Genomic DNA, 21836 nt, shown 5'->3' with positions numbered 1-21836 from the left:
CTTTAACCCCAGCACTCGAGACAGAGGCAGGCAGATCTCTGTAAGTTCGAGGCCAGCCTGGTTTATACAAGCTAGTTCCAGGAAAGGCTCCAAAGTCTCTGGGGTCTCTCTTGCACACAGGCATACACTTACATAGACATAACACACAAAATAAAGTAAATGTAAATATTTAAACTAGTTTTCAGAACCACAAAAGAAGGGATATAAATAAGAATTTAATCAAAAGCAATGTTAAATGTATAAATAGCTATCTGCATTCATCTTTGTTCCCCTGTACAAAAACCACTTGTGAATCTCCCACAGAATAAAACTTGAAAGAATTGGCCATAGAAGGTTCTTATGTCCTTTCCCTATCCCTCCTTATGTCTTCTTGAACTCGGAGATCTGCCTTCTTCTGCCTCTGCCTCCTGAGAAGAAAGGGTCTTTTTGTAGCCTGGGCTAAATAGCTTCAAACTCATAATCCTCAATGCTATGGTTCTGGTTTGTACCTCCTATTATGTTTTAATATTCGTGTATTTTTGTTCATTGATAACACATCACATATAATAAAAGAAGTCTGTGTTTGTGGTCTAAATCCTCTGACCATTAGTATCTGTTGAATTCAGTAAACTAGCTCTTGACTCAGGGAAGAACTGCTCTGTATTTACCACTGACCTCTTTGCACTTCTTGCCTCCTAACAGGAGACTCCCATGCTCACCAAGATAGAAAAACAGAAGCGCAAGGAGGAAGAGGAAGAACGGCAGCTCCTACTGGCAGTGCAGAAGAAGGAGCAGGAGCAGATGTTGAAAGAGGAAAGAAAGCGGGAATTGGAGGAAAAGGTCAAGGCAGTAGAAGGTATGTAGAGGCTCAAGAGTGAGAAAAACCCACTTGGTAGCCAAGGCCAGATCATTTTTTATCTCAGTTGCTTCTGGACATTTCTTTTTAAATGTCTTGTAAACTGTCTTCTGTTATGTTTACTCAACTGAATTTAATCTTGCTCCCTTTACATTCTGTCCAAACCCTTTGTCATTCTCAGTATACTTTTTAGCACCTTGCTTCTTATTTAGATTTCTACTGTGTCCTACACATCTCTATATAATTTTAAACAGGTACTAAGACATTGGCAATTGCTTTCACAGGTGCAATGGTATGTGCTTTAAAAAGGTTTATGTTTGTTTGGAGTTTTTGTTGAACTACAGGGTTGCATGTAGCTCAGGCTGACACTGAACTCATGTTGAACAACTTTTCTGCCTCTACTTCCCAAGTGCTAAAATTAGAGATGGGCAGCACCACTCCCAGATGATGTGGTGATGTGTGCCCAGGGCTTGTCTACATGCTAGGCAAGCAGTTTGTCAACTGAACTACATCTCTGTCCCAGATTTTCTTTCATATGGCACGTCAGAATGGTGCTATCAGTCTTACTAGTGCCAGGTAGTTTGCTTTGACTCAAACTCCAGTCTCGGTGTAGTAAGATTTTTCTTTGTTTGTTTCAGACAGGCTCTCTCTAGGTAGCCATAGCTGGTATGGACATTATGTAGACCAACTGGCCTTGAATTCAGATCCACCCGCCTTTGCCTTTCAAGTACTTGTCTATAGTTTTAAAAGCAAGAATAACAACTTTAGTGCCCTTCATAGATAGATGTGCCCATTCTGTTCCAGTTACTAATCTAGGTTAATGGTAATGAACAGAATAGACTATTCTTTTTGTGGAAATTATAAACAAATCTTATACATTGAGGAGTATTTTGTGGTCAGAAGAAGAACATGGATTCATTTGATCCTAGCACTTGGAAGGATCAGGTAGGAAAATCAAGAGTTCAAGTCTTGGCTATATAGTAAGGTTGAGGCTAACCTGGTACATGAAACCCTGTCTCCAAAAAAGAAAAAAAAAAAAAGAACAAAAAGAGTTTAATGATTAAAGTGACATTTAACTGGGATTATCACAAACTGTCTAATATGGCACTTAAATAAAATGACTGAGGTTACTGTGTGTGTGACTGATGGTGGGCTCACAGAAGGCCAACAGAACAGCAAGTGCAGATGTTCACTTGGTCTGTGCTTGTGTCTTGAGTATAGATCGAGCCAAGAGAAGAAAGCTCAGGGAAGAGCGGGCATGGCTGTTGGCTCAAGGCAAGGAGCTACCCCCAGAACTTTCCCATTTGGACCCGAATTCTCCTATGAGGGAAGAGAAGAAGACCAAGGACCTGTGAGTATTTAGTAGTAACAACAGTAGCAGCTGGCCACACCAGCAAGTACTTCTTTCTGAAAGCACTTGCTGCTAAACCTGATGACCTGAGTTGGACCCCTGGGATCCACATAGTGGAGGGAGAGATGGCAAATTGTCCTCTGACACCCACACATGGACTATGATTCACTCATGAGGTGCACGCATACAGTAAAATAGTGTAATTTTTAAAAAGCATTTCTGGAAATGGCTCACTTACTATCTTTCAGGGTCACTGGAGTGACCATATGGTGATTCATAGGTGCCTTTAGCTCCAAGGGGTTCTGACTTCTGAGTGCACCTACCCTCACGTAGACACAGAGAAACCTTACCTCAAAAACAAAACAAAACAAAATAAAATTCTTAGTTTTATAAAATTACTTCTCTCGTTTATTTCTTGTAACAGACCTATGTAGGATGCAGTGGCCTTGCCAGTTTACTGTTAAGAAAACATAGTTCTGGGTGCAGTGGCACATACTTCTGTCCCAGCACTCGGGAGGCAAAGGCATGCAGGTCTACAAAGTAAGTTTCAGAGGGCGCTAGGACTATTACAGAGAGAGACAGAGAGGGAGGAAGAGAGAGAATAGTAAACTTGTGCTGTCTTGCTGTCTCTGTCTGTGTCTCACCCCACTCCATACACACACCCTTTAGTGAATCTCTTCCCTAATCATTTTAACAAAACTCTTATTACTCCAACTTTTCAATAACACCAGTATGTATTATTAATGGAGAATTGCTTCTTAGAAGTATGTAGAACATCTTAGATGTCTTTATTTCACAATGCTGGAAATTGAACCCCCAAGACTTTAGGCATGCTAGGGAAGTGCTGTAGCACTAAGCTGCAGTCCAAACTTAAGTTTCAAGACTAGAACTTGCCATCCTGCTGCCTCAGCTTTCTCAATGTTGGGATTGCAAAAGTGTGCCACCATGTTCAGTGAGCATTTTACTTTTTAAGATATTTCCTTTTTGCCAGGTGTAGTGTTACATACAATACTCAGGAATTACTAGGGTGAACGTGGGCCAGAATAGAACCATGGCAGGGGGAATGCAAGGTTCAAAAAGGAAAACCCATCAGCTGGGTGTGGTGGTGCATACTTTTAATCTCATTTGGTAGCTCTCTTGAGTTCCCGGCCTGCCTGGTATAGATAGGGTGTTGCGGGACAGATAGGATCTATCTCAAGAAAAATAAAATAGTTATTTCTCACCAGGAGTGGTAATGCATTTCTGTAGAGACTGTTGCAGAATCTGAAATATGAGTCAGTCTGTACTATATAACAATACCCTGTCTTTATAAAAATAAATATAAAAATTCTGGTTAGTTAAAAAGTCATAATAAAGTTATGGATAATTGGGCTGGAGAGATGGCTCAGCGGTTAAGAGCATTGCCAGCTCTTCCAAAGGTCTCGAGTTCAATTCCCGGCAACCACATGGTGGCTCACAACCATCTGTAATGAGGTCTGGTGCCCTCTTCTGGTGTGCAGGCATATACACAGAATATTGTATACATAATAAATAAATATTTATTTAAAAAAAATTATGGATAATTTAGGCCAATTCTTGATTTTATAGATGGAGAATCTAATAGTCCTCTTTTTGCTACGATCACCATTGCCATCCTCATGTTTTTTCCAATGAGTGGTATCTGTGTTGGGCTACCTAAGGGGAGTAAATAGCACTCTTCTCAATCTGTTTGGTGGCCAGGGTTTACTAATGTCTTGTTTGTGGTTCACAGCTTTGAGCTGGACGACGATTTCACTGCCATGTATAAAGGTTAGTTACTGTTCTCGGCTGTTGTATTTCTGGTGAACATCTTTTCATGCGAAAATGTCAGTTATATTCTCGTCTTTCACTTTCAGTTCTAGATGTGGTAAAGGCTCACAAGGATTCCTGGCCCTTCTTGGAACCTGTGGATGAATCTTATGCCCCAAACTATTACCAGATTATTAAGGTATCTTTTAAATTGTACTTAAGCATGTGTTTCTTGCTTGGGTTTTATATTAATCATTTTCTATCATAGTGACCAAGCACCTCTTTTGGCTCACAGTTCAAAGGGTAGAGTTCATGGGAGCAAGCAGTTCTGTCCATAGTGCTACAAGCTTGTTCATGTCTTGGTAGCCAGTCAGAACTTCGGGCCTGAACTGGTGCAGGGTATAACTCATAAGAACCAGCCCACAGTGCCCCAGTCCCTCTAACTAGGCCCAACTCCTAAAGGTTCCACAACCTAGAAAACCAAGCATAGCTTGGAAGATTCAAACTCAAGGATCTGTGAGGTCAGTTCATATCCAAACTAAAACATTATTGGGGGCGGGGGGAGTTAATTTTGGGGTTTTTTTTTGTTTGTTTTGTTTTTGGTTTTTTTTTTTCTCTCTTGTTTTTATGTCCTCCTTAAATTTGGGACACACACATATACAACTTTTTGTTGGATTTGGTTTAGTTTCATTTTAAGACAGTACCATGTCTTTTTGGCTGGTTTGAAATTCACTATGTAGACCAGGCTAGCTTCAAACTCTGAAAGATTTGTCTGCCTCTGCCTCCTAGGTGGTGGGATTAAACATACATGCCAGTACTCTCAGTTATACCAAGTTTTTGATAAGTTAAAATGCCAGGATTCCTTTTCCTCCTAGAAACTGATTAGGGGCGGTGTGTAACTTCTTGGTTTTTTTCTTGTTTTAAGACAAGGCTTCACTCTGCTACCAAGGCTGGCCTGGAACTCAGTGTGTAGCACAGACTGTCTTAAAACTTGTGTCACTTCTGACTTTCAGTGAGCATGTTTTTTGTTTGTTTGTTTGTTTTTGTTTTTTTGAGACCAGGTTTCTCTGTTATAGTCCTGGCTATCCTGAAACTCACTTTTGTAGACCAGGCTGGCCTCGAATTTACTGAGATCCACTTCCTCTGCATCCCAAGTGCTGGGATAAAGGTGTGCGCCACAGACTTTTTATAGCATGTTTTAATTAAAGTATTATGTCCTATTTTAGATCCCCATGGATATTTCAAGCATGGAGAAGAAATTAAATGCAGGTTTATATTGTACCAAGGAGGAATTTGTAAATGACATGAAGACCATGTTCAGGAATTGTCGAAAATACAATGGGGACAGTAGTGGTAGGTTGTGATGGCCTTTGTGCTGGGTGTGTGTCTTCTACACTGTTACAGTGGGAATGAGATGCTCTCTAGACATGCACATCTTGTCCTTTAGACTTCACTTTTGTTTTCTGTTTTGAGAGAGTCAGTAGCCCAAGCTTGCCTTGTACTTTTTTTAAGTGGACATGAGTGTTTTAATGTACACCACCTGTGTAGCCTGGTACCCACAGAGGTCAAGATAGGGTGTTGGATCCTCTAGAACTAAAGTTATGAGTGATTGTGATCCACCATATGGGTGTTAGGAACCAAACCCAGGTCCTTTTTAAGAGTAACAAATGTTTTTAACCTCTCTGAGCCATCTTTCCACCTCTACCTTCAACTTTTGATTGCTGAGTGTTAGAATCTCAGGTGTGCTACCCTGCTAATGACTACTAACAGAATGTATACTAAAAGCCAGGGATGTGTTGTTCGAGTTTTGTAAACAGGGAATCTGGTCCAGCCTTCTGAATAAACAGAGTCCAGCAGATGTCTGGTCTCTTGACTACAGACAAGATTGAACTCATGCTATTTTGTTTGTAGAGGAGATAGAGTCTAATGCTTCCTGAATGCTCAGTAAGCAGTCTGCCACTGAGCTGTATCCCTGGGCTCCCTCTCTTAAATCATTTTGAAATATGGCATCATAGCTAATGATCCTGAAACTTGGTACTGTTCATCTTTCAACCCAAGTACTGTAGCCTAAAAAACAAAGAAAATTCTATTATAATGTTTAGTAACTTTAGTAACTTGACCTAAAAGAATTAAATTTTGCTTGTTTGAGGTAATGTACTAGAGTCACCTTTTTGTACACATCTCCAGCCTTGAGCAGAATACTTAAACAGAAACTAAATCCTCATCTTTGTGTCCATAGTTTACGGTATAATATTCTCCAGAGGTAAATTAAAATCAGAGTTTAGCACAGCAGTTTTCCTTATTATTGTCAATAATTATCTTTTATATCGAGTAAAATATGTACCTAGAGATCAGTCCTTGTGTCTGCCTTCTAGAGTATACCAAGATGTCTGATAATTTGGAGCGGTGTTTTCATCGGGCCATGACAAAGCATTTCCCTGGTGAAGATGGAGACACAGATGAGGAATTTTGGGTCAGAGAGGATGAAAAACGGGAAAAAAGAAGGAGTCGAGCTGGTCGAAGTAGTGGAAGCCATGTTTGGACCCGCTCTAGAGACTCAGAAGGGTCCAGCAGAAAACAGCCACCGGTGGAGAATGGAGGAAAATCACTGCCCCCTGCACGCCGAGCTGCCTCCTCAGGGGATGATCAGAGAAGCAGTTCTATACAGCTCCCTCCAGAGGTGGGCATAACAAATGGCCAAGGCTTTTCCCGCTCCCTACACTGTGGCAGGGTGCCTACACAGGCACCCCCTTTAAACCAGATGGTAAGAAAAAACTTACCTTCCGTAGTATTGTCTCCAAGCCAGTCACTTCATAGAAATCGGAGAGCTAGTAACTTGTACGATCTTCAGATAATTATAAACCAGTGGTTCTCAACCTTCTTAATGCTGCAACCATTTAATACAGTTCATCATTTTGTGACCCCAAACCGTAAATTATTTTCATTGCTACCATATAACTAACTAATCTTTCTTTTTTATGAGTCATAATGTAACCATCTGATGTGCAGGATATCTGATATGTGAACTTTCTGAAAGGGTCATTTGACACCCCTGGGGTCGCAGCACAGGTTGAGAACTGGTGCCATAGATGGTTTATTTTGGTCTTGGAGACAGGGTTTTGTTATTATAATGGAGACTGAGGCTGACCTTGAACTCCTGATCTTCCTGTCTTTACACCACAAATAAGACTTTTTCTCATATATACCCTATCCCCCTTGGTCATTTAGACCCTCTTTTCTCTTAGTCCTTTGAATCATGTATTCTCCAAGTGGGACAAAACTTGGGCTTGATTCTTACCTGTTTTGCTGGCTGCTCTGCAAGACTGAGTTTGAGTCTGAAACATTTCAATTTCATTATGAGGAACTGGGGCTGTAGCATGCATAAAGTCTTGTGATTGATCTCCAGCACAGCATAATAATGGACATGATGGTGTGAACCTGTAATGTGTGCACCAAGCTAGGGCTTTTCCCATGTTAAATTTAACTCAACTGCTTCTCTACTGAAAAGTCTGTCCTACTAGGTTAAGCATCTTTCTAGAACTTAAGAGAGATGGATAGAGACAACAGTACCAGAAGTTCAAAGTTATCCTCTGCTACACAGCAAGTTTGAGACCCTGTCTCTAAAATGTATAAATGAGTGAGTGAGTGAGTGAGTGAGTGAGTGAGTATTATTATTATGGGATGTTGTTGGATCTAGAGTGTTGAAAATGGTTCTACTTGTGGTGGGGAAAGTGATTTTTTTTTCTTCTCTTTTTTTTTTTTCCCCCTGGCAAGAGAAGGTACTTTAAGATTGGCGCTATTCCTAGCAACAGGGTTACATCAGTATCAATTCTTAGGGAATCCTTTGCTCTCCTTGATGACTGTCTTTCCTCATCTGCCTCTTCTGCTTTACTGCCTCCAGCAGACAGCAGCACCGGGAACATTTGGCTCTCTTCAGGGATCAGATCCCACCAACTTATATGGCTCCTCTCGCGTCCCAGAGGTGCCCCCAGGAGATCCCTTGCAGCACCCACCCTTTGCTATACAGGTAAGCAGTCTGCATAAAGACAGCTGGGAAGGATTTGCAGGCATGATTGTAATTATATAATTCAGCCTCTTCTCTACTGACGAATCTGGTGCAATAGGTGAAGCATTTTTCTGTCTTGTTCTGTTACTGATTAATGCTATTTCTTACCTTTTCTGTTGCCAGCCTCCCATTGGAATAAGTAACCACCGAGGAACCCGACTCAGTGCTTCTAAAGAGAAGATGTGTGGGGGCCTAACTCACCTTTCCAATATGGGATCACATCCCCCCTCCTTGCAGCTTGGGCAGATGAATTGTCCCAGTCAGGATGGAAACATATATCCACCAGCTCCATTCCAGGCAGGATTTATTCCTTCTCGACATGGTGGAACGCCAGCTCGACCCCCAGACTTACCTGAAAGCTCAGAAATTCCTCCCGGTCACATTTATCATTCATATAAGTACCTGAATCGAGTACACCCTGCTGTTTGGAATGGGAACCATGGTGTTACAAACTCAGGACGTTTGGGGCCAGATGAGAAGCCTCACTTGGGGCCAGGACCCTCTCACCACCCTCATACCCTTGGTCACGTGATGGATGCCCGAGTGATGAGACCACCTATCCCACCAAACCAGTGGACTAAACAGTCAAGTTTTCTACCTCATGGAGTTCCTTCCTCGGGGTATATGCAACCACCCTGTAAATCTGCTGGACATCGCTTGCAGCCACCTCCAGCTCCAGCACCAAGTCCTCTGTTCGGGGGACCCTCCCAGGCCCTCCGGGGGGTGCAAGGAGGGGAATCCATGATGGACAGCCCTGAAATGATTGCCATGCAACAGCTCTCCTCCCGAGTCTGTCCCCCGGGTGTGCCTTACCACCCCCGCCAGCCCACTCCTCCTCAGTTACCTGGTCCCTTTCCACAGGTAACTCATTCAGCGTCAGTATGCGTGTCAACCCCGAAGCCTACTTTAGACAACCCTGGAAGTACACAGGATGTTAGTGAAACACAGGAGACTGAGAATGACCGAGGTAATTTACAAACCTCTCCCATAAACTACTCGTTTGAGATAACTGAAGTCCTTTAGCTCTAGAGATATCAAGAGCATAATTAATTATACAGCCAAAAATGTTCTTTTAGGAACTTTTTTCTTCTCTTTTTTTTTTTTTTTTTTTTGAGACAGGATCTCTCTGGCTCTGGCTGTCTTGGAATTAGTGGGTTTGTAGGCCGATTTCAAGCTCACAGAGATTTCCTCTGCGTCTGTCTTCCAGTGCTGGGATCAAAGGTTTATACCACCATGCCCAGCCTTTTTTTAGACCTTTTTTATGTAAGCTCATTTAATTAGAACATGCCTTTGCATGAGCTATTACCACTATCCTTACGTTTGTTTTGTTTATTTTTAATTGGGGGGGGGGTACCTTACAGGGAGTTAGTTTTCTCCTGTTATGAGTCCAGGGTCTGCACTCAGGTTCTCAGGCTTGGCAGCATGTGCCCATACTGGATGAGCCATCTTGATTGTCCTAGTCTGGTCTCTTGCTATACTTAAACTCAGGATCCTTTCATATTCTGTTTCCCAAGTGCTGAGATCATAGGCCTGTACCACCATGCCCAGCCTCAGTATGTGTGTGTCTGTGTCTCTGCTTGTGGTGTTTTGAGTTCAAGGATAATTTTGTTGTTTAAAGAAAAAAAACAGGGTAGCCTAGCTTCCTGTTACGCCTCAGGTGCTGCCAAAGGAGAAAAATGGAAAAGAAAAGAAAAAGTCCATGTTATTTTATCTGGTGTGGAAATAGACACATGGCAACAAGCAGCAATACAGTGGGCACGGGAGCTTTAGAGAAAGAGTAAGGAACTCTACATATTGAGAGAGGAGGGATGCTAAGAAAAGCTTTCTTAGAGAAGAGCCAGGCAGTGGGGGTGCACACCTTTAATCCCAGTACTCAGGAGGCAGAGGCAGGTAGATCTGAGTTTAAGGCCAGCCTGGTCTACAAAGTGAGTTCCAGGACAGCTAGTGTTTGCCGATACAGAGAAACCCTGTCTTTAATAACAAAAGAAGAAAGATAGATAGAAAAAAAAGATTTTTCATGAATAATTGAGAAAATTTGGCAGAGTGGCAGCCCTGCATGGCTGCTGTCCCTAAGCCTCTGCCCAGTATCTTAGTTTACAGTTGAAATCCAAGGCACAGTGATTTGCTGTTAGCCAGTGAGAAGATGTTAGAGCTGAATTTGAGCCTATACAGGTAGAGCAGTGTCATGTTCTATGCCTTTGTCATTATATGTGCCCTGTGTATCTGTAGGGGCTAAAAGAGGGCATTAGATTACTTGGAGCAGAAGTTCCCAGGATGGCGTCTGGGTGCTAGGAACTGAATCCAGATCCTCTGCAAAAGCAGTAGCCCCTTACCCCGAGCCGTTTTTCCAGCCTCAGCAGTGTGTTCTTAATTGCTGCCCTCACAGTGCCTTTCAAACATGGTGATCTTGAAAGTCACTGTGAAATGTTTTCCATGTCTAATTATTGCCATCTGTCTCTAATATGTAACATTGAAGAACTGTGAAGTCTAGTAAAGGATGATGCAGTTCCTCAATACTGTCTAAAGGCCATAAAGATAAATCTGAAGGAGAGGACGAATCTTTTCTTGCTTACTGGTATGTCCAATATATAGTATATGTGATTTTTGTGCAATATCACTTGAACTTTCATGGTAGGTGATGAAAATTCCATGTGAAATACTAGATCTTTAACTCAGATTTAAATCTCATGGCATCTTTCTAGTCTTGAGTGTTGACGGTACAGCAGAGGCCAAGACGTGTGCATTTTGGGTAACATAGTTGTGCTGTGCCTACAAAAGAGAATCTGCAGGACAACCCCCCCCCCCGCACCCAGTATTGTGAAACCTTTCAAAGACTTGCTGTATTGCAGTGTCTAGCTGAGGTTTACATTGCCGAATATCATCCTCAGCCTTAACCCTGTTCATCTGAGAGTTCACCGTGTTCTCTCCATTACTCTATCCTTTGACGTTGTTAGTCCAACTGCTGATTTACTGTTTGGTTCTTTTCCTCCCCAGCAGAACCTTTGCCTGGGCCCGAAGAGAAAACAGCAAATGCTTGTGCTTCAGAGGGGGTATACCTCAAACAGCTACCTCACCTGACACCTCCCCTGCAAGCCAATTGTACCAGGCAAAGCTCACCACAAGAAAGGGAAACAGAAGGCCCAGAACTCAAAAGTGATGCTTCAGAAACTGCAGACAACTATAAAGCATCAAAGAGCAAGAACACTTGGCCTTTGGACAATAGCTACACCAGCCCAACTGTACAAGGTTGTTTGAGAGACCTCTCCATAGTGGCAGACAGAGGAACTCTACCCGAAAATGGGGTTGTTGATGAAGCATCTCCTTGTAGGTCAGAGGGGAAGGGCCTTGGTGGCAGTAGTTCAGAAAAACCACTCTGCCCCAGGGGTAAAACATTGCAGGAAACCATGCCATGTACAGGACAGAATGCAACTACACCTCCTTGCACAGACCCCAATTTGATGACAGGCAGTGTAAATCAGTTTTCTCCCTTGTACATGCCTGGCCTAGAATATTCTAATTCAGCTGCACATTACCATATGAATCCAGGTCTGCAAGGCTTGGGCTCTATGATGGGAGGAAAGTCCTCAGGATCACATCCTCAGCCCTTCTCTCCCAGGGGCTTCCAGCCTAACAGTCCCCATCCTGGACTCTTTTCCCAGTACCGCCCCCAGCAGGGAATGAAGTATGCCTACCAGCAGTCTTCTCAGCCCTCCTACCACCCTTATCAGCGGACTCCTTACTACACGTGTCCACAGGGCTTTCCTGATTGGCAGAGATCTCTCCCTTCCCAGAGAAGCCCCAGTGGACCCCAAGGGAGTCACCCTCCACGCCCCCTCTTCTCGGATAAGAATGCCTTGTCTACTCTGCAAAGTTGTGAGACACTAAATGCTGCCTTAACTTCTCCAACTCAAATGGATGCAGTGGCTGCTAAAGTTGTCCTGTCTGATGGACAGAATCCTGGTCCAGAGGAAGAAAAGCTGGATGAATCTGTGGAGAGACCAGAGAGTCCCAAAGAATTTCTAGATCTGGACAACCATAATGCAGCTACCAAGCGGCAGAGCTCACTGTCTACCAATGAGTATCTTTATGGAACTCCACCTCTGAATTCAGGAATGACTTTTGGTTCACCTGCTTTCCCACCCCACAGTGTGATGCTGCAGACAGGGTCTCCATACACTCCTCAGCGTCCTGCCAGTCATTTCCAGCCCAGGGCATACCCATCCCCTGTGGCTGCCCATCCACCTCCCCATCCAGTGGCCACCCAGCCCAATGGCCTCTCTCCAGAGGGCCCCCTCTATCGCTGTCAGGAAGAGGGCTTAGGTCACTTTCAGTCTACAGTGATGGAGCAGACTGGCACTGGAAGCGGAATAAGAGGCCCTTTCCAAGAAATGCACAGACCATCGGGGTAAGATTGCATCAAATTTCCCTGAAAAAAGTAACAGTGGCTTTAAGAGTAAAGACAATTGTCCAAGAACAAGACAGGATGTGAATTATGACTTAATAGAGATTAGATCATAGTTTTGTTTTTTCCATTTTCTTCCCCTGGTAAAAATGAATCAATATGTGCACTTACATGATCTGTGAATTAGTATTTAAATGATTAGATTGTTCATTATTTTAAAAAATAGATTAGGGGGTTTGTTTTTGAAGCAAATGATCACCAGTGTAGCCCATGCTAGCCTCAAACTGTCAGGCTTCTTAATAACTTTTGTTGTATGAGGTTTCTGTCCTGCCCGGTTCCCGCAATCATTAAGTCCCAAAGAAATCACACAGATGTCTACATTGGTTATAAACTGATTGGCCTATTAGCTCAGGCTTCTTATTAGCTCTTATAATTTATATTAGCCCATTCTTGTTTATGCTAACCACTTGGCTCGGTACCTTATTCAGCAAGGCAATCACACCTTACTTCTTCTGTGGCTGGGTCACGACTGCCTTTGCTTTTTCTTTAAACAACTGGAGCTTACGTTGCAGCCATAAGTACCTTATGATTCTGAGCTTCAGGACACTGCCCTGCAGCACAGTCTCAAAGTGGAAGTCCCACACCAAAGGAGACAGGGTGGTCACTTACATATCCTTAAACTCCCTCTGTGTCCTTGGAATATCTTTCAGAGATTTGCTTTTTCTCTTTTGATTTCTTTCTGCTCCAGGATCTAGTCTAGGCACAGTATTTATTTATTTGGTTATTTTGTATGTTTAATCTCTATACAAATTTTTACTGTCTTTGTCTTCTTTCTCAGAGTTCAGGCCAGTTCTCCAGACCTAATGTTTGGTTTGGTTCATTGACCCCTGTGTTTATGCTGTGGTATACTTGGCTTTGATACAAACATCACCCCAAGAAGCTTGTTCCATTTTGTTCTAGTATTGATGATTCCAAGTTTACCAGCTAGTTGATTACAACACTGCCTTTGTAACTCCAGTACCTGTTCTCCTAGTTGGTCCTCACTAACACTTAGCTGTTCCTTTCTTCTGACTGTAGAATGCACATGCATCCAGTCCAGTCACAGTCCTTATTCCCAAAGACCCCGGCACCTGCAGCATCACCGGAACAGTTGCCACCACATAAGCCCCCAACACTTGCTCTGGATCAGGTAAGAGTTACTAAAAACTAAGGTATTTCCTTGCTCTACAGGCATAAAGAATAATGCAGATTGGGCTCCAATCTCAATTTCTAGATATTGGGATATTTGCATAGACTTTACTGGTTAATTTAATCTAAAACTTAAAGCCCAAATGCCACATAATGTGACTCTTTTTAATTGTTATATCTAGGCTTAAAATTTTTTATTTCAGGGGTGTGTAGTGGTGCGTGCTTTTAACCCCAGTACTTGGGAGACAGAGGCAGGCAGTTCTCATGACTTTGAGGCCAGCCTGGCTATAGAGGAAGTTATAGACAGTTGTGAGCTGCCATGTGGTTGATGCTGGTCCTCTGAAGAGCAACCAGTGCTCTTAACCACTGAGTTATCACTCCAGGCCGAAGGAAACCCTGTCTTAAAAGAAAAGTCTGGGGTTCCTAGTTTTATGTTGTTCATGGGTTTTTATGATGCTGGAAATTCTGGCTCAGGGGTTCGTGAATCCTAGCTGAGAACTCTAATTATTCCTGAGTTATACTTGTTGGGGGGCGGTGGATTTTGGTTGGTAGTTTTTGTTTGTTTTGGGGGCAGATTTACTCATGTAACCTTAAACTTCTGGTCCTCTTGCCTTCATCGTCCAAGTGCTAGGTTTACAAATGCACAACTACACTGAGTATTTTTAATTTCTGTTTTGTTACCCCCACCAACTACTAAGCACCAGGGCTCCGGGTCCAAATAGGAGATCAGGACTCAGGATAGCTTCTTGGGGTAACTAGTAGTATAAGCAAGCCTGTGTGGATTTTTCCTACCTACTTATTGTTAGCCAGTTGATGTGAATTAATATTTTTTATTACTTTCAGAGCTAGTCCAAGGAGGAAATAATCCCCAAGGAAATGGACAGCTGCACATGAAGACATACAGGTCTTGGAGGATTTGGAGGAATGATTGTTCTACGCCTCTGTTCTGCCGTCCTCCTCCACCTTTTCTGTGAAGCATACCATCCTCAGAACTTGAACTCCCGGGCTTTGGATACACACTTTGTAAATGATTGACACAGGGCCCGTGGCTGGGATCATCTACATAGCTGACGTACTTAGCAAGAGCAAGTGTACCTGGAGTTCTTGCTGGCTTCTCCAGATCTCAAGACTCTTGTTCAGGGAAAATCACTTTAAACTTGGGTGGAGGGTACATGTAAGGATGCAGTGGTGCTTTTAAATATTCATGAGCAGCTAATCTCAGGTATATATTTGGGGAAGGGACTACTTGTAGTATTAATGTTTTTGAGCTGGGGCCAGTTTACAGAATTTTCTTGTTGCCTCTTTTTTTTTTTTTTTTTTTTTCGGGTGAATGTATTGTATATAGAGTGGGACAGTCGGGTGGGCACATGGAGGAGCTGGGAGTCCTTCCCCAACTGTAGCAGGCACACAGTACTGGAGTAGTCTCTGTCCTACTGTATGCTTGTGGAACTTGGAAACGATCTGAAAGGTGTCAGCTTGTGTGTGTCACTAGCTTGTTTCCAGCCAGCCTCAGAGACTACTTTACTGCATTTGTCCTTCTCAGCATTCTTTTCTCAGTAGTCGGCAGGTGCTGTCTTGTGGCCTGCTGGGTGTTTTCAGCCAGAGGACAGGCTGCTCTCACTCTGGCGGCCCAAGTTCTGGATCTGGGAAAGCATGTCTCTTCCTGATTCTCCTACCAACCCCACCAGATAGTTGTAAACCAGGAATGTGGGCTGTCCAGTTATTAGAAGATGAAGTGGCTTCTTCATGGGCCTCTTAGGCCAGTGGTCTAGAAGGCATCACACGCTTTCTAGCACAAACTTTGTTTTATGAAAGTGACTACTCAGGTTTGTTATATATATGTTAGTTTCAATAAAGATATTGCACAGGTTTGAATAAGGAAGTATATCCTATAGATTTAAATTTGAATTTAGGACTATTTCAGTATGTATAGTTTTTATTCATTTTAAGAGAATCTTAGTACCTATGACTCAATCACGTTGATTTAAAGTAGCTGTGAAGGGCTAGTTTTGGAAATTATTCATTGTGTCTGTGATAGGAAACAATTTTACAGTATTAAATTACGTTACTATGGATTTAGAAGTGAATTACACTGGATTCTCCCTGCTTTAGCCTTCTGTATTTTATTTTAGCTGAGATATCACCAAAGTTAGGACCTATGTTTAAAATTTTGAATATCCCACACAGAATAAACTAAGGGAAATGCCCTAGAGTTGCAAGTCTCTTTAAAAGAATATAATTTTACAGTATGCTTTGGGGTATGGTGATCTCTATATTTTATAAATATTAATCCGCCCAGATTCTTAGAAGTTTAGGTGTGGGTGGGGTCAATGGAAGATTTTTCTCAAGTCCCAGCCTTCCCAGTAAATGTAGAATAGTCTGCCAAATATGTGAGGAGGGGAGGGAAAGAAATTGGAAACATCCAAATTATAGAGATAATTGGACCCTTGGACATCTGCTGATGGGCGTTACTGGTTACTAACCTGCTGGTGGTGCTGACCCACACAGTGTCTCCCAAGTACAGCACATACAGACATGCAAATTTCTTTCCAACAAGCTTATTTTAGTTGTTTTACAGTCAACTGATTGAGAAGCCCAACACCTACATGCTTGAGTTTAGAATTAGAAGAGTAAAGAAATCAGATTCATTGAGTGGCTCTGGTCTGCTGTTGAGCTAATATGAGCCAGCTTAGTCCTGCTGCTTCTGTGTCTGCCACTACAGCAGAGGCCTGAAACTTCTTCACTAGGAATGCCACAACCATCAGACCTCTTTCAAGGTGCTAAAACTAGAGGTCACTAAGCTGAGTGCATCCTCACCTCCTCTTCCTGTTTCTAAAGCAATGCTGTGAACAATATTGGGGAGCAAGGAATTGGTGAGTTCCTTTATCCCTTGGTTTAAATAGAAGATGGAACTACTGTATTTATTAAGTTCTAACACTGTGAGAAGAGCCTGTTGTGTCCTTTGTGGGAATTTGGTAGTTCCTAGTCCTTACAGGTGCTAGTCCTATAAATTCCCAACTTTTATTGGTCTTTAAATGCTAGGTACCTTGGAGCAGCCAGAACAATACAATGCTGCTCTTTTGTGAGCCCATCACCCTCACCCCCTTGAGCCGGACAAGAGCTTTTGTTTTCACTTTTCTTCTAGCTCTTCTCTTCTAGGTGTCTTCAGCAGATGCCAGTAGTCTCGTTTAGAGTCTTCAGTAGGAAATGGCTGATTTTGCGAGATGTAATAATTAGAAAGTAGTATGTGAGGGTGTCTTAAAAGATCCACTCTTGGACTAGGACTGGTGTTCATTGGTTACTGTAACCGTGTCAGTATGCTGACTCTCTAGTCCCCAGGAGGACATCACTGTGCATAATTGGAAGCTTTCTTTGATTTAGTGTTAGACTTAAACCTTTATGAAACTTATTCATAACTTAGAAACCTTACGGCCTAAAAGAAATAAAAAATTCAGAAAGAAAAGTAGAGCCTTTTAGGTTTATAGGTATATGTCTTCCCCTAACCCCAGCCCTGCTGTGGGATTTGTTTGTTTCTTTACTAATGTATTATAATAACTGGTCTGTTACACCTGAAAAGTTAATCTACCAAGTTACCATAGTTTTTGGCTAATGTTGTGTCTATTTCAGGTACAAAATAGTCACCGTTACTTTATCTTCATTCACCGGGAGCCTTAACTAGAGCAGCAGCATTACTCTTGTACTTCTCTACAGTCTTCTCTGATAGTTCTCAATATCAGACATTTTCAAATTTTCAGATGTGCATTCTTTCATATTCTCTGTTAGTTTTAGCAATCTGTTTTTCAAGATGTTTTTCCAAAGACTTACATGTGTAGGTACATCATCTCTAAAAGACACTGTAAGTTATTTCTCACTTTTCTTCTTTCTTCAGTTGAAGTTAGTACAACTAGTTGGTATTTCACCTGGACAGCCTGTAACTCATCCATGGCTTCACTGAGGCCCTCGTTCACCGCCCTCTTCATCAGCATCCTCACACTTCTGCTCTGTCTTTATGGTGTTCAGTTGTTCTAAAGCACCCTCCAGACCAATCTCTTCATTTAGAGCTTTATTAATTTCTTCTTTGGTTTCATTCAAGAGTTCTTGGAGAGGTACTTACACTTGGTCCCTGTATTTAACAAGGCATTTGACACCAGCTTCGGAATTAAATTTAATTTCAAAGTCATAACCTTTGGAATTCTCAGCTTCTTTGGGAATAAGCTTTAATTTTCTAGCCAACTTGTGTGGTATTCTGCCAACTGTACTTCAATTGTTTCTTTGCCTCTGGCATATTTTTATTCCTCGATCCATCATTGTTGTTTAGCCTCTAGGTCTTTAGTTAGTTTATTAGTGGTCTGCTACAGTTCATTTTTTTCATGTCTTGTTCTCTCAATGTCTATAACTGAGTACTTTTGGTTATCAGCAATATTCTGTAGTTGAACATTCTCCTGTCTTATTGTTTCCCATTCTAGTTCTAGTCTACCAGTTTCTTTATCAGGACCAGTCAATTTCTGGTCTAAACTGGATGGATTAAGCTCCAATCTGTTCATGTATGCTTTATATTTGAGCATCTACTTGCAAGGAAGTTTTCAGTTTCTCAGTGATGTCAGATGATTTGGTTCTTTATTTCTTTCTTACTCCAGTCTTGCAATCAGTTCATTTAGTGCTTTGTTTTCTGCTGCTAATGAAACCAGCTTGGATGCATCTACAGCTTTGACTGCAGCTCTGCGTTCATCTCTTCAAAGCTGTCACCACCAGCCATAAAAGTCCATAGCATATGATGGTGTAGTCCAAAAGCAACTTGATGCAGTCTGTTAACCACACCAAGGCTGCCACGATGTGAGGCCAGGTATGAGGGTCTCCCACTGTATATATGGAGTTCATGGACAGTACAAAGGAATGCCCAAGGGCTTGAAAAATTCTTGGGACCTCTTCTTCAATTTTTGTATCAGGAAGTTCTTATGATGGGCACAGGAAGCCACAAAGAAAGGCAAAGATCTTTAGGAAATCTTTAGTTGATGGGGCTTAAAGCAACTTCATGGAACACTACATGCATAACCATTTTCTGTAAGAAACTTTACCAAATATTGAGACTTTGCTTTGAGATGTAGGTTTGTTTGTGCTCAGGTTTCCAAAGGTTGTTCTCTCTTTGGTTTGAGGGGTATTGAAGTCAGGGATCTTAACTCCCATATAGAGACGTAGCAAGCACCACTAGTAAAAACTGAACTGTGCTTCATAACATTTTCAGAGATTCAGTCCATTATCATGACAGAGAGCATGGCAGCAGACAGGAGGACGTGGTACTGGAGTAGCTGCTGAGAGCCCTGCATCTTGTAGGCAACAAGCAGTTAACTAACCTGTTTCTTTGGGGAAAAAAATAGCAGGAGCTGTTGACTAAAAAAGTGTGGAGACTAGGACTAAATTTGCAGAGTTCTAATTCATGTAACTTTCCATCTCGTCTTAAAGAGACAGCCTCTCTGCCTTCCGAGCCAGATTGGTTTTTGGTCAATTGGTAGCACACCTGACTGTGAACTGCACTTCAGTTCACACTGAGCCCAGGCCCCAGGCCAGCTGCTCTGAAAAGATAAACCTTATGCTAGTGCTTATATGAAACTGTCCATGGAAAACATTAAGACCTGTAGTCTCCACCCCTCGGCTCAATAGGTTTGCAGCCTTAAATGTCAATTACTCTAGCCTTCCTCTTGACTGACCAGTTGGTGTTATTGTCCAATGGCATTTGTTTGCTGTATGGTTGTGTGTGTTAATGTCTACTGGCATCAAAAGGTGTGCATATTAAATGCAGCCTTAAACACACAAATACCCCAATATAGTTCTCATCATGTTTGCCACCAACAAGACTTCAATCCATAGCACTTGGTCATACTTTTTCTTTTAATGAATGTTTAAATTTATAAATGATACACTGCTCTGAAGACCTAATTTGGGTGAGTGGGGATGTAGGTCTGTGATAGAGCACTTGGCCTAGCATGTGCAGGGCCATATGTTCAATCCCCAGAATTATAAAATAAACCTAATGCAGGTCTGGTGGCATGGATCTGTACTCCCAACTATTTCAGGGCAGGAGGATCACAAGTTCAAACTTGCCTGGGCAACATAGTAAGATACTGTCTCAAAAGTGAAAAAATGGGTTGGGGTATAGCTCAGCGTTAGAGCCCTTGTGCAACATGCACAAGGCCCTGTCTTCAGTCCCTAATAACACACACACACACATTGAAATTTCATGGGAAGGCTTAATCCAAAGTCCTAGACAAGTGTCAAAATCCTCAGTGTTTCAGATAACCTAATTTGGTCTTCTAGAATTCGTTTCTTTTTGGCCAGATTCCCTATAATCCTGTTGTGAAGTTTCCTTCTATATATCAGTGAGTGTTTAGTTCTGAGGGTTTCTGGAATGTGGGTAGTTCTTGTCAACAACTATGGCAAAGATACTTGGCATTTGGGTGGACCATGCAGCAGCATTTCCCCCATGAATTCACAACACTGATCTAGTACAAATGTGAGCCAACATGGCAGGCAGAGAAAGAGAATGAAAAGCCTGCTTAGTCTAGCTCCTGGCCAGCCACAGTTATGTAGGGAGACCATATCCAACACACACACACACACACACCCTGAGAAGTACAAATGTGATGGATGTGATTAAGACTTGGTGGTGAGAAGGCAGTAGCCTCAGGACCTGAGGTAGACCCTTCCTGTTGAGAAGATAGGCTGCGTCCCACACTCACTGACACCAGCTTTGCTCTTGATCCCTCTGCTTGTTAGTTAAACATTACCTGGGTGAGGTAGGACATTGAGCCTTCTGCGTCTAGACTTCAGTTGGCTGCTCTCACCTCATCCCCTTGGGGTTCAGTGGGGGCAGCTATATTGAGTAATTTATTGAAATGCTGCCTCACTCCACCTCATTCTGCAACCTCTTGGTCCCTTCATTTTCTAAGCAAGGGCTACTTCTCACTTGACTTGTGGACAGCTCCTGGGATCCCCCAGCCGTGCTTCTCCAGCCTGCACACAGTATAAGACATTCATCTGCTATGAAAGTGAATGAATGCCCTATGAACTGTCCTGGCCAGTACTGGAAAGGGAATGGTATTTATTTTTATATTGTATATATTTTGTCATGGTCTGCTGGTTTCCTGTTTCATTGAGAGCGACAATTACCTCAGTAGTTTGATATTGTGTGTGTTGGATAAGTTTTTGAAAGAATTTTTTTAAAAAGCTTTTTTGATCTTTGGAGATCTGTAGATTTATTTCCATATGAACTGGTTATTTTGTATAAAGTACATTGTTAAATTAGGCTTTGATGTGTGTGCGCCTGGTGTGTTTTCATGTGTCACTTTTATCCTTAGGGCAGACTCCTGTTTTCCCAGCAGTTTGAGCTAGGCCACAGTGCTACCACCTGAAAGCATCCACTTTCATCTCGATTAGATGACAAGAGTTTTCACAATGGTGCAACCTTAGATGCAGTCTAAGTGCTTAGACAGTAATAAAACTGGCCTCAGTCTTAGGCATGGCCCAGAGAAAACCCTTAACAGCTAGTCCATGGTGCTCACCTTAGGCCTCAGCCCAGCTACAGTGCATGGCTGGTGCTGGTATCCTCTTCCCAAAGGTGAGACATTGGCCACTCTACTTGCAGAGCCTTTGGTGGGCACCTTATGGTGGGGGCCCATAGATATCTAGCCTGCAGTCATCCAAGTTAGAAGTATACAGAGGAGGGAGCTGCAAGCCTAAGGAAGCTTATGCTAACCCAATTTTGTCCTGAAACTCGCTCTGTAGATCAGGCTGTCCTTGAACTCACAGAAGTCCCCCTGCCTCTGTCTCCTGAGTTCTGGGATTAAAGACACACGGCCACAACCACTCAGCCCAGTTGTTTTTATTTCTGGTTCCTGGGAAGTGTTGTTGGTGTAGGTTCTTTGAGTCAGCTTTAGTCTTAGACTAAAGCCCCTGTTTTTATTCTTACTAGATTTGTAAGTAATCCTCCTTTCATAAAAATTCAGCCATATGGGCTAGAGAGATGGCTCTTGCAGAGGTCCTGAGTTCAATTCCCAGCAACTACATGGTGACTCATAGCCATCCATAATGATATCTGGTGCCCTCTTCTGGCATATAGGCATATATGGAGGCAGAATGTTGTAGACATAATAAATAAAACTTAAAAAAAAATTCAACCATACCTGTGCCCACCAACAATCCCTGGACTTGAGGACCGCAGTGCATTCGGGAG

General features: G+C 42.4%; 1 protein-coding gene and 1 pseudogene across 4 annotated transcripts in view; one reads left to right on the top strand and one right to left on the bottom strand.

The window, feature by feature from the left end:
- The window catches only part of Cecr2 (CECR2 histone acetyl-lysine reader), a 114934-nt gene extending 94026 nt beyond the window's left edge, over positions 1-20908 (top strand). For 2 of the 4 annotated variants that reach the window (XM_087904303.1, XM_085687052.2), the window contains 11 exons: positions 682-835; positions 2057-2186; positions 3937-3974; positions 4061-4152; positions 5180-5306; positions 6329-6633; positions 7855-7980; positions 8143-8986; positions 11014-12424; positions 13499-13610; positions 14453-20908. In XM_087904303.1, coding sequence (XP_087760429.1) covers positions 682-835; positions 2057-2186; positions 3937-3974; positions 4061-4152; positions 5180-5306; positions 6329-6633; positions 7855-7980; positions 8143-8986; positions 11014-12424; positions 13499-13610; positions 14453-14458 — 3345 coding nt within the window. In that variant the 3' untranslated portion in view covers positions 14459-20908. The remainder of the gene's footprint in view (positions 1-681; positions 836-2056; positions 2187-3936; positions 3975-4060; positions 4153-5179; positions 5307-6328; positions 6634-7854; positions 7981-8142; positions 8987-11013; positions 12425-13498; positions 13611-14452) is intronic. The other 2 variants (XM_085687054.2, XM_087904302.1) reach the window with 2 other exon arrangements.
- Positions 17361-18840, bottom strand: LOC125406855 (kinetochore protein NDC80 homolog pseudogene; annotated as a pseudogene).
- Positions 20909-21836: the final 928 nt, after the last annotated feature.

This window comes from Myodes glareolus, chromosome 3, assembly GCF_982192425.1.
Source record: "Myodes glareolus chromosome 3, mMyoGla1.1, whole genome shotgun sequence".
Taxonomy (NCBI): Eukaryota; Metazoa; Chordata; class Mammalia; order Rodentia; family Cricetidae; genus Myodes; species Myodes glareolus.
Note: the sequence above shows the minus strand (reverse complement) of the source record. Positions and strands in the feature narration are given on the sequence as shown.